Raw genomic sequence first — 12,895 nt, 5'->3', positions numbered from 1 at the left:
AGGGCGGCCTAGGCAAAAGTTAGGGCAAAAAAAAAAAAAAAAAAAACCCACCAACGGTATTGTATGTGGTTAAACTGCTAAAATACCTCACCGAAATCTAAGGTGATAAAACATTAGATACTCCTGGCCCGCAAGAGTATAAACTGTGTATGGCCAAACAAAAGTCAAACCCCACCAACGGTATTGTATGTGGTTAAACTGCTAAAATACCTCACCGAAATCTAAGGTGATAAAACATTGGATACTCCTGGCCCGCAAGAGTATAAACTGTGTACGGCCAAACAAAAGTCAAAAAAACCACCAACGGTATTGTATGTGGTTAAACTGCTAAAATACCTCACCGAAATCTAAGGTGATAAAACATTGGATACTCCTGGCCCGCAAGAGTATAAACTGTGCACGGCCAAACAAAAGTCAAACACCACCAACGGTATTGTATGTGGTTAAACAGCTAAAATACCTCACCGAAATCTAAGGTGATAAAACATTGGATACTCCTGGCCCGCAAGAGTATAAACTGTGTACGGCCAAAATAAGATAAATCAATGTATTGTATTGAGAAATTTCATATAAACAAATAAATCTATTGTGTACGGCTAAAATAAGACTAATCAATGTATTGAGAAATTTCATATAACAAATAAATCTATCATTGAGCGAAATTTCATAAATACATTATGTTCGGATGAATAAAAAAATAAAAGTGCATTCATTCATTAAGAGAAGCCTTAGCCCTTTCAAAAGCACGTTCCACAACACTGTGTTGTCCATTCTTCTTCTTGTGTTGGTTCAAAACATTCAGAGCAATTTGCATGCCTTCTTCTGATTTAGAAACACTCTCGGAAGCTTGTGCAAAATCACACATAAAGGATGCACGTTCCGCTTGGGTGGATGACAATTCCTCTTCAAGTTGTTTGAGTAACTCTTTAGTTTGAATAATCCTTTGATTAAGACCCGCAATGTGCTCATCCGACTTGATAATTGAAGCAGACAATTGTTCATGTTCGCCAGAAACTTTGTCGAAATGAAGCTTCTTCTCATAATATTGGGCCTCAAATTCTGCAGTAGACAAGTTTGAAGAATCTGCAAGTTGGGTTTTCAAAGCAAAGCACTCAAGGAATATCTTAACCTTCTCATAAAAGGAGATGAAGTCTACACCCAAACTCTTCAAAATCATAAAAACGTTGTTTGCTACAGCAATCATGTCATTAACATCCGTCATTGATTGGAGGGAAATAGTAAGACATTTCTGAATATGGGTGGCTGCTTCGTTAGAAGAAGTTCCCAAAAGAAGGTTAGATGGAGCAAAGGGTGCTTCAAGTTTGTCAAATAATTTGTTAACCCCATTTGCTTCAAGTAAGTCTGCAAGAATTTGAGCCTCTTCCGAGGTATCAGAAGTAATTTCGTCTGTCTCTTCCAATGTGTCAGAAGTATTTTCTGTGAAAATAGAAGGAGATACTCAATGAAAACGCAGAAGGTAAAAGCAATATATATATAGATGAATGAAGTATACCTTGGTGTACGGCTTGAAGAGACTTAGGTGAATGAGACAAATTCTGATTCCCACAAGTGGACCATGGATTTTGCAATGTGGCATGATCTAAAGAGAAAAGAGTTCCTTGAGTATGTATACATGATGAAATAAAATGAGATACAAGGAATGAATAAGAATACCCTTAAAGGTAGCCAATGGCATATGCGAGGCAGCTGGGGAAGTTTGAGGCGCAGTACCTAAGAAAATGAAAGGTATTAAAAAATAAAATAAAATAAATAAATAAATAAATAAATTTTTTTATACCTTTCTCTAATAGCTTGGGTGACTCGTTCGAAGGAGAAGAAAAAGCTACATTTGCTGAAGGCGATTTACTCATCTTAGTCGGTGTGCCATCTAAAAGAGGGGTGTAGTCATAAAACTCATCTTCACTCTCGCTACTTCCATTGAGAGAACAATCAAAAGATTTGGTAGGAGAAGGAATTTCAACACTCTTAATGTGAATACGACCCAAGGCAGTTAATTCATACCCATCTCCCTCAAAGAGTTCTTGAATCATATTCTCATCTTTATCTTCAAGAAAAGAGTACAAGTATGTGCGAAATTGATCCATTGGGGTTTTGGTCGCTACAGTGGGTTGGGAAGTTCCTGTACAATCACTGATAGACATAGTCTCTGGAAAAAGCTTTGCGAGACTAGAAAATTGGGGACCAGAATCTGCTTGCTCAAAGCTAAATCTCATTTTAAATTGAGAATTACACATATCCTCGAAAAGATGAAGGAGATCTGAAGCCGAGTAACTAGATCGAGAAGGAGCAATAAGTGGTCGACTATTATCCATTCTCTGAAGTGATGATTCTTCCAGAGCAATAGGTGAAGATGATGACCTAGCTCTAGAGTAAGGAGGATTTTTCGTCTTTCGGTCTTTAATTGACATATCTAGTTTTCTCTTGCGTGAAGATTTCGACTGGGAATGAGTAACATATTGAAGCACGGTAAAGGAAGTTCCCAACCACCAATTGGCATAAGGCATGGTTACGTGAGAAGTAGATTGGGAGCCTGGTAACTCCAATGAGACTTTTGTACCGTAGCGTAGCATATGGCGCCAGTTGTAATAAAATTTAGCCCACTCAGAGGGTTGCCGACAAGATACATTAAGCGGTTAGGGGAGTACGGTTCAGAAATTGACGACCGAATCGGTTAGGGGAGTACGGTTCAGAAATGAAATTAAATCCCATTTTAAAAGTTAAAACCCCTTGCCTCAAAGATATAAGATAGCCAAGATGGAAAGATGATATCCTTTCAGAGTCGACCAGAATGCCTGAAGGTTCACTTTCATGGGTAAGAGCCCTAAACTGACACTCCGTACGATAAGTTAGGAGAGAGTCCACAAATGGAAATTTATCATTAAAAAACTGGGCTGCCGATTGGTTTCTAATAAACCCAAGATATGGCATGAAATGAATATCAGGAATTGGACAAATCAACTGAGGATCCCCATGAGAGTAAGTCTTGACAAAATATAGTGAAATCCATCCAAAAAAGTAATGTAAAGGACCTTGAATATTTTCCTTCCCAGGTGAAGATGATGATGCCATTTTACCAAGAGAATGATAGAGGTATGCAAGGACGGGGATGGCCAGGCTAAATAAGGTTCCACCTGCCATTTTGGTGGCTACATGAAAGGTCGTCGGACGAATTTCCCCAGAAGAGTGAGGGAAAACAAATCCGCTAAGCCAGCTCGCCAAAAAACCGGAAAGATACACATCATCAGGAATTCTATCCTTTCGTTGAAACCCACTGATCGAAGTTGGGGATTCGTCAATGAATTTAAAAGTCCAGTGGTTAAACTTCTTGGATTGAACAGAGCTGGCATAAATGTTGAAAAGCCCACGGCACGCCTTGGATGTCTGGGACGAATATAAAATGTCATTGGATGGGGTAAACTCTTCATAAAACTCACCACGAATGGGGAGCCCGCTAATGCGATGAAGGTCCCATAAAGAGATCCCAAGTTCGCCATAAATGGTGTGGAAAGTGTTAGTATCGGGTGACCACCGCTCTAAGAATCCTTTGAGCAAGGAGACATTCCTAGCATATGCAAATTGGGATACATAGATTGCAGCATAAATCCCACATTTCTTCAAAATAGGGGCAAATGTGGAAAGAACGTCATTCAACCAAAAAATCCATATGGGGGATTGCAAATGGGTAGAAATGCCACGGACATTAAAAGAATTATCCCACTTCAGTTTTTCATGCTTCATTCTCTTGAGAAGAGTATTAAATTCAGAGTAGTCAAGGTCCTCAGAAAATGGACGAAGGATTGAGACAGGGAATGAACCAATTGATTTTGAGTGCCCTTTCTCGAGAATCTCACAGCAGTTTCGAATTCCTGTATAAACCAAGTCTTCGGAAGCCGTATGTAAAGGGATGTAGGGGTCCAACTCGGTGGGTGACAATAAAGCAGTGATAGGTTTGTGCCGAATTATTTTCGGACCAGATTTATCCAGTACATCCCTCTCGTCACGTCGAAGATATTCAAGGGTCTTGTCCATGCTTCCTAAATAAAAAAAAAAATATATATATATATATATAATAAAATAAAATAAAATAAAAAATGGTTAGTGAAGGCAAAATGTCATAATATAAAGAGATTAACAAAAGCCCCTTAGCCAAGAACTCAAGCCGTTAGGGTGACGGACACGTTCACTGCCAAGAACTCAAGCCGTTGGGGTGACGGACACGTTCACTGCCAAGGACCCAAGCCGTTGGGGTGACGGACACAATCACTGCCAAGGACTCAATTCATTGGGGTGACGGACACGTTCACTGCCAAGAACTCAAGCCGTTGGGGTGATGGACACGTTCACTGCCAAGGACCCAAGCCGTTGGGGTGACGGACACAATCACTGCCAAGGACTCAATTCATTGGGGTGACGGACACGTTCACTGCCAAGGACCCAATCCGTTGGGGTGACGGACACGTTCACTGCCAAGGACTCAATTCGTTGGGGTGACGGACACGTTCACTGCCAAGGACCCAATCCGTTGGGGTGACGGACACGTTCACTGCCAAGGACCCAATCCGTTGGGGTGACGGACACGTTCACTACCAAGGACCCAAGCCGTTGGGGTGACGGACACGTTCACTGCCAAGGTTTCAAGCCGTTGGGGTGACGGACACATTCACTGCCAAGGACTCAAGCCGTTGGGGTGACGGACACAATCACTGCCAAGGACTCAAGCCGTTGGGGTGACGGACACAATCACTGCCAAGATTTCAAGCCGTTGGGGTGACGGACACAATCACTGCCAAGAACTCAAGCAGTTGGGGTGACGGACACAATCATTGCCAAGGTTTCAAGCCGTTGGGGTGACGGACACATTCACTGCCAAGGACTCAAGCCGTTGGGGTGACGGACAAAATCACTGCCAAGAACTCAAGCCGTTGGGGTGACGGACACAATCACTGCCAAGGTTTCAAGCCGTTGGGGTGACGGACACATTCACTGCCAATGATTCAAGCCGTTGGGGTGAAAGGACACAATCACTGCCAAGAACTCAAGTCGTTGGGGTGACGGACACAATCACTGCCAAGGTTTCAAGCCGTTGGGGTGACGGACACATTCACTGCCAAGGATTTAAGCCGCTGGGGTGAAAGGACACAATCACTGCCAAGGATTCAAGCCATTGGGGTGAAAGGACACAATCACTGCCAAGAATTTAAGCCACTCATTGCCATTAGGTTGGAAAGAGCAATGATACCTGCAAACAAACTCTGACGTCTTGCGTGTTGCCTGCAAAAGAGATAAAAAGACATGAAATAATTGTTAACCGAAAAAAAAAAAAAAAAAAAAATTAGTCATCATGATTCATGCAATTAAAATTCACTTGCACGAATCACGAGGGGCAAGGTTGATTTGACTTTTAACAAAAAAATTGGCCAATTGTACAAAGGGCTGCTACTAATACAATATAAAATAAAAGGTAGCAGGCTTAAAAAATTCAATTTTCAAAAAAAAAAAAAAAAAAAAAAAAAAAAAAAATGGTCTGTTCATATTTGGGTTTAGCAAAATCTGCTGTTAAAAAAAAAGTATAGCAGGTTTTTTCTTTAAACAGGAAAAGTCGTTGTTTGGGCTCATAGTTAAAAAACAATTCGATTTAAAAAAAAAAAAAAAAAAAAAGTCTGTTCATATTTGGGTTTAGCAACATCTGCTAAATAAACAAATATTTGCTGTTATTAAAAAAAAAAAAAAAACATTATATTCAAACAAGAAAACTCTATGTGTCCTCTTCAAGAAACCGAACAAATCAACAGAACCCATGCTTTCTTAATTGGGGCCTTTGAACATATATTAAATTGAGGCCTTTAAAATATGTTGATGACAAGAATCTGGGATAGTTTGGCTACCCACTACAATGGAGAAGGAAAATACCTAGCTGATTAAGCATCCCAAAACCATTTGGGCCACGTGGGCTCAACCATCTATGACTTACAACCTCCTGATATTACATGGGTTGTGACTGTAGAAAAACAAGATATCCATGAAGCTAGTGTGGGAATTAAAAAAGGCAATCTGCGTTGGTTTGTTCTTCTAAAAAATAAAAAAATAAAAAAAATAAATAAATAAATTTTAAAAAAAAAACAAACAAACAAACAGTTTGAAACTTTGTTTGACCTATTTAGATTCATGGTCTACAAAAAAAAAAAGGGTTTAAAAAAAAAAAAAAAAAAAAAAACCTGCTAAATAGTTTGAAATTTTTGAAATCCTTTGTTGGCCTATTTAGATTCATGGTCTAAAAAAAAAAAAAAAGATGAAGCTAGTGTGGGAAATAAAAAAAAAAGGGGTTCTGTGACTCAGATTTTGTGACTCAACAATAAGTAGATTGCTAGATGCCATGACCAAGTTACTAAACTTGTTCAGATTTTTTTTTGGTCTTTAAACAAGCAACTCTTCTTAAGCAAAAAAAATACATGCTGTTAAAAAAAAAGGAAGCAACAAATAGGGAAGTATACCGGATTGAAAGGAATTTGAAGGATTTCTTTTGGCACCTTCTTTAAAGTACAAGAAGAACAGCTTTTGTTGGAAAGAAAAAAAAAAAAAAAAAAAAAAAAAAGTTGCTGGAAATTTTCTGGAAGCAAGAAAAATTTGCTGAAAAAAAAAAATCTGCAGGGAAAAAAAGGCTGTAGGGAAAAAATATCTGAAAAGGTGTAATATAAAGGAAAAGTCTTGCTTAAGAAAAGAGGTAGTGGTCTCCTAAAATACTTCAAAGAAGCAAGAGTTTATGTAGGATTTGAAATACTAAGTAAGAGTTTGTGTAGGATTAGAAATCCTACTAATGCCAATCCCAAACTCCTAAAATATATATATATATATGTTGTAAAAAAAAAAAAAAAGTGGCAAGTTGAAGGCCCACAAAAAAGGGCCCAATTAAAAATAGTGGCCTAGAAAAGGAAAGGTCCATGATGGCCTAGAAAAAATAAAAATAATAATAAAATCTGCTGTAAAAAAATGGTGGCAAGTTGGAGGCCCACAAAAGAAAAGGCCCAATTTAAAAAATAGTGGCCTAGAAAAGGAAAGGTCCACGATGGTCTAGAAAAAAACCATGGCCTAGAAAAGGAAAAGTCTATGATGGCCTAAAAAAAAATAATAATAAAAAAAAATAAATAAAAAAATAAAAATGGTGGCAAGTTGGAGGTCCACAAAAGAAAAAAAAACCAATAAAAAAATGGTGGCCTAAAAGAGGAAAGATTCATGATGGTCTAAAAAATCCATGATAGGCTAAAAATAAAAATAAAAATCTCTACCACAAAAAAATTGGCGGCAAATTGGAGGCCCACAAAAGGAAATGTCCAATTAAATCTTGGACCTTACTCATGACCCTTCAAAAATAAAAAAAATAAAAGGTCAAGTCCATAAGAAGGACCCATGCAACAAAAGTAAAAGGGCCTATGAAAAGAGCCGTCAACCCAAAAATAAATAAAAATAAAAATAAAATAAAAAAAAAGGCCAGGGACCAAAACACAGAAATAATCCCATCCAAGACCTAAAGATCATCCACATAAAAGTGCCAAATTGTCGTGACTCGCACAGTTAAAAAAATTCACTTGTGCAAGTCACGAGGGGCATTTGTTGGCACATAAATTTTAAACCAAATTTATGTTTAAATTTCAAAAACAGTCAATGACACACATAGAGCCTACAATAAGATTGTTGTAGGCAATCACTTCCCAAAATGATTAATTTGCTCCGTTGAGGTATATAAATAAAACAACGTCGTATCTTAACGACGTTATTCAAGATGCTCAAATGACACGTGGAGCCTACGAAAAAATGACACCTGTAGAGCCTACAGCAAAGACATCACACAGGATGAAACCCCAAAGATCAATTCGGTTAATCAGATATACGATTAATCAGATAGCGCTATTATTCAAAATTTAAATAGCGTTATCATTCAATTTGAAATTCAAATATCATTCAATTTGAAATTCAAAATGAAGATGAAGCGTTCCTATCACCTGATGGCCCTCCATAAATATGAGGACCATCACACAAGACCGGGGGATAGAAAAATCAGAAGTGAAAAGATCAGAGAGAGAGAGAGAAAGAAATTGAGAGCTAAACAATTCGTTACAAGAAAGAAGAGGAGAAGCCTAGAGAACTCAAGAGCCTACGCTAATGGCAATGAATAGGTAAAGGGTTCCAAACCCAAACTGTATTTTGTATTCGAGGGTTCAAAACCCATAACAATCTCAATAAAATATTTATTTATTTTTTCTTAAATTATCTTTTGTTGTTTATTTTGTTCTTCATTAATCGGAAGTTTCATTTATATAAAATGTCTAATTAACGATCTGAAATACAGATCGGAAATAGGAACCTGCTATTCAAATAATCAACACTGTTTAGTCCAAAAAAACTAAACAGTGGACATTTGTAACGTAAATTTTGAAATGTGCTGAAACACTTCATGTTTTAAAATTTGTGTCTACAATTCCTCTGTACTTATTCTTGGTGGTTGGCGGCTGAGGCTTATTAGCTTGACAGCACTTTGAACATGTTAAATGTTTTCAAGAGCATGAATTTGTGATTGCGATCTCTACAGTGAATCCTTTTTTATATTTTCGACATAGCATTTTGTCTTTATGATTAGTTTCTCTTAATCCAATATAGTGTTATGTTACAAGCTTTGACCTCTCATTGTACGTTTTCTCTTAACAGGTTTTATTGGCTACTGGTGGTGGTCATTTAGTGTACCTAGAAATTGGTGATGGGATATTGACAGAAGTGAAACATGCACAATTGGAGTATGATATATCATGCCTTGATATAAATCCCATTGGTGAAAATCCCAACTGCAGTCAGCTAGCTGCGGTGGGAATGTGGACTGATATAAGTGTTAGAATATTTTCTCTACCTGACTTGAATCTCATTACGAAGGAAAATTTGGGAGGAGAGATTATACCACGCTCTGTTCTTTTATGTTCATTTGAAGGGGTATGTTTTATGCGTAAGCTTTATGGGCCTCTGTGTTCTGTATTTATCTTGATCTGCATGCATGCAGATTGTTTTTGATAGGGAATGTAAGATTTTCTATTATAGATTCAGAATGCTCTACAACTGCAATATATGAAAATGGCACACGTTCTAGACTGCGTCTTCCATTATAAACCACTTAAAATTTTGGATCTTTGATCCCTTTTGTTTTAGCATTGTTTTGAACCATAATAATGGTGGACCAATCTGGCATTGAGATTCCTGAAAAATGAAGCTGGGATGGCTTTGGAACTGAGCGTGTGCCACTTTCGTCAACATGTTAATTGTAAAATATATCTACGCAGTTTATACTTACTTCATGCCCCCATTGCTTGATTTCTTTTCAGATATCTTATTTGCTATGTGCCCTTGGAGATGGTCATCTCTTAAACTTTTTATTGAACATGAGCACTGGGGAGTTGACAGATAGGAAAAAGGTGTCCCTTGGGACCCAGCCTATAACACTCCGCACTTTCTCATCAAAGAATACAACACATGTATTTGCTGCATCAGATAGGCCAACTGTCATTTACAGTAGTAACAAGAAATTACTCTACAGCAATGTAAATTTGAAAGAGGTCAGTCATATGTGCCCTTTCAACTCTGCTGCTTTTCCAGACAGGTAAATTTGGCTCTCTCTCTGAATTTTAAGTTCCCCCCCCCCCCCCCCCCCCCTCTCATCATTGTCAATTGAAATGTTGGAACTTGATTCTTTTGTATTTTTGCTTAAACACACTTCTTGAATGGGAAAAGGAGAAATTTTTAATTTTTATTCTAGTCCATGCTTCTAAAAGTAATTCTATGCCACTTCTTTTTAATTTTAGCTCTACAGTTTGTTTTGGTCAAAGTCATCACTCCTACCGTTGAACTCTCTCTCTCTCTCTCTCCACTGTTGTGGTTTTCTGTCATTAAAGAATAATTGCTTTGTAAGAAAAGGTGTAGTGATCTCTCTTAGGACCTGTATACTTGCATAAATTGTGGCAGTTTTTTTTTTATTTTTTGGTAAGCAATTAGCTAGTGCTAGAATGGATCTAACTATAATGTATTACGAACATTGGATTCCCTAATGTAATATTGCTTTCTATAATTGTCAAATGTTACCATTACAATTGGTTCATGCGTCGTTGATTCTCTCAATTTTTGCCTGGTCTATTTTCTTGTACAATGTTATGCTGGTTTAAAGCTAAAACTGTATTTTTTTAAACACATTTTTCTCTTTTCTAGTTAAGATTTCTAATGAGTGGTCCATTTGCTGTCCACAGCCTTGCAATTGCCAAAGAAGGGGAGCTTACAATTGGCACGATAGATGATATCCAAAAGCTTCACATCCGCTCCATCCCTCTTGGGGAGCATGCACGCCGTATATGTCATCAAGAGCAGACTAGGACCTTTGCCATATGTAGTATGAAGTATAACCAATCAAATACGGAAGAGGCTGAAATGCACTTTATCCGCTTGCTAGATGACCAAACCTTTGAGTTCATATCAACATACCCACTTGACCAATACGAGTATGGTTGCTCCATACTTAGCTGCTCCTTTTCTGATGATAATAATGTGTATTACTGTGTTGGGACTGCTTATGTTATGCCTGAGGAGAATGAACCAACCAAGGTAAGATGTCATGCAGGTTATCGTCATTTACTAACCTCAATTGCTTTTTAAACTATTGAATTTTTGAACTAGCGAAGCTTTGGGGCTTCATCTTCTTCCATTAGATGAGTTCCATGTGAGGATCTTACAATTGAAAATAGCCCTATGTAATGAATCTGTATCTTACAAAGCATCCAACATTTATATGACATCCAATAAAATAAAAGCATGTATGAACATATGATTTTAATCTATTTTCTTTAGTGATAATTTCATTGCCGAATTTTTTTTAAGTAAAATACTTGTCATAATGGAATTAACTGAATCCTTTCTGAGGCCCCCAAGGAAAAAGTTCTAGCTTTGTCCCTGAATGATAGGTAGAAACTACTAGAACAAGTACAATAGTCAAATATGCATAACAAATGCTGCTGAACCTTGCCCATTCGCACTCTATTATTGGTTTTTTGAGTGAGATGACACGGGCACATAGTTCTGCTGTACTGGATATTCTAGAATGGAATTCTTGGGCAACCATAATTTTCTGTTTTAATCCTATTCCTACATTTCACCCATAGAAGATCCTGTTTTGCTCACATAGAACCAAAGTTTTGCAAATTGCTTACCTCTTATTTTGTATCTCCTTCTACCACAGGGACGGATACTGGTATTCATAGTTGAAGATCAGAAGTTACAGCTAATTGCCGAGAAGGAAACCAAGGGGGCTGTTTACTCTGTAAATGCCTTTAATGGAAAGCTTCTTGCTGCTATCAATCAAAAGATTCAGTTGTACAAGTGGATGCTCCGTGATGATGGTAGCCGGGAATTGCAGTCTGAATGTGGGCATCACGGACACATACTTGCCCTTTATGTTCAAACTCGCGGAGATTTCATTGTTGTTGGTGATCTGATGAAATCAATCTCCTTGTTAATCTATAAGGTGAAGTGACCAATCCATTCATAGTATATGTAATTGTGAATCTCCTTTTATTTTGCTAGTACTTCTAAAGGTGTCTAGGTGGACCCCTTCATGTGGGTATTTCTTGTCCTTTCTGTTGGCGGTTTAGATGTGCCATGAATTTGACAAATTAGTTGTATAGTTTTATTCTATTTTCTTGCTAATGCTCTTGAGTTGGTGGTGTCTTCAGCATGAGGAGGGTGCTATTGAGGAACGAGCCCGCGATTACAATGCAAATTGGATGTCAGCCGTTGCGATCCTTGATGATGAAATTTACCTTGGTGGAGAGAATAATTTCAACCTCTTCACTGTCCGAAAGAACAGTGAAGGTGCCACTGATGAGGAGCGTGGCCGTCTTGAGGTTGTCGGAGAGTACCACCTCGGTGAATTCGTTAACCGGTTCCGACACGGCTCTCTTGTCATGCGCTTGCCAGATTCCGATGTGGGTCAGATTCCAACTGTAATTTTTGGCACGGTTAACGGTGTTATCGGGGTCATTGCCTCCCTTCCTCATGACCAGTACCTCTTCTTCGAGAAACTCCAATCAAACTTGAGGAAAGTGATAAAGGGTGTTGGAGGATTGAGTCACGAGCAATGGAGATCATTCTACAATGAGAAAAAGACCGTAGATGCCAAAAATTTCTTGGATGGAGATCTAATCGAGTCATTCCTTGATCTGGGAAGGGTTCGAATGGAAGAGATATCGAAGGCAATGTGTGTTTCAGTGGAGGAGCTTATGAAGAGAGTAGAAGAGTTGACAAGGTTGCATTGATAATGTGACCTGGTTTGTCTCTGCACTTTTCTTTCTTTCTTTCGGATTTGTTGTTAAATCAAATCTGTAACTTTCACTTCGTTTTCTGGTTATATTCTTGATATAGTCTTTATGTTTGTAAGATAAATGTTTTCTGGAGCTTAGCCTACACATATGCTTGTATGACCGACCCCTCTTATCTCTGTTGGCTTTTTTACTTTAATTTTAGAGTAAATTACAAATACACTTTTTGTTATTTGTTTAAAGTACAAATTGTTATTCTTTTGTTAAAATTTTTTATTTAACAGAATTAACTGAAAAAAGAAATTCATAATTACTTTCTTATACAATAATAAAATTACTTAAATTATTTATTGAAACAAATTTGTAACATCATTAAAAACTGTTAATTGACTTGATGATTTATTGATAAAATGAGCGATTTGTTATGATATTAAAAATTTTAGGGTGTTATGTAAACATGAGGGACGATTTGTATTTTAATCAAATTTCAGTGGTGTATTTGTAATTTATCCTTAATTTTAAGTGAGTGCCATTAT

At 37.6% G+C, this 12,895-nt stretch overlaps 2 protein-coding genes across 2 annotated transcripts in view; one reads left to right on the top strand and one right to left on the bottom strand.

Moving 5' to 3' along the window:
• The window catches only part of LOC114297105 (DNA damage-binding protein 1), a 44,959-nt gene extending 32,358 nt beyond the window's left edge, over nucleotides 1-12,601 (top strand). The window contains exons 15-19 of the mRNA XM_028241464.2: nucleotides 8,722-8,997; nucleotides 9,384-9,658; nucleotides 10,299-10,650; nucleotides 11,282-11,566; nucleotides 11,775-12,601. Of these exons, the coding sequence (XP_028097265.2) occupies nucleotides 8,722-8,997; nucleotides 9,384-9,658; nucleotides 10,299-10,650; nucleotides 11,282-11,566; nucleotides 11,775-12,356 (1,770 nt within the window). The 3' untranslated portion in view covers nucleotides 12,357-12,601. The remainder of the gene's footprint in view (nucleotides 1-8,721; nucleotides 8,998-9,383; nucleotides 9,659-10,298; nucleotides 10,651-11,281; nucleotides 11,567-11,774) is intronic.
• LOC145798978 (uncharacterized) lies at nucleotides 710-2,691 on the bottom strand. Its single transcript, XM_082888493.1, has 4 exons — nucleotides 1,799-2,691; nucleotides 1,675-1,731; nucleotides 1,514-1,600; nucleotides 710-1,437 (listed from the first exon to the last, which is right to left on the bottom strand). Exons 1-4 carry the CDS (start codon nucleotides 2,589-2,591, stop codon nucleotides 710-712), a joined length of 1,665 nt encoding a protein of 554 aa, XP_082744619.1. The 5' UTR covers nucleotides 2,592-2,691.
• Nucleotides 12,602-12,895: the final 294 nt, after the last annotated feature.

Source organism: Camellia sinensis, chromosome 9 (assembly GCF_055761805.1).
Source record: "Camellia sinensis isolate YWXY chromosome 9, ASM5576180v1, whole genome shotgun sequence".
Lineage (NCBI taxonomy): Eukaryota > Viridiplantae > Streptophyta > Magnoliopsida > Ericales > Theaceae > Camellia > Camellia sinensis.
Note: the sequence above shows the minus strand (reverse complement) of the source record. Positions and strands in the feature narration are given on the sequence as shown.

Bases quoted from the DNA above. Each gene is read 5' to 3' on its own strand.
- LOC145798978 (XM_082888493.1), bottom strand. From the start codon at position 2,591: ATGCTACGCTACGGTACAAAAGTCTCATTGGAGTTACCAGGCTCCCAA. The intron at 1,732-1,798 runs GTATAAAAAAAT...TCATTTTCTTAG, and splicing joins ACCCAAGCTATTAGAGAAAG to GTACTGCGCCTCAAACTTCC. The intron at 1,601-1,674 runs GTATTCTTATTC...TTTTCTCTTTAG, and splicing joins GCCATTGGCTACCTTTAAGG to ATCATGCCACATTGCAAAAT.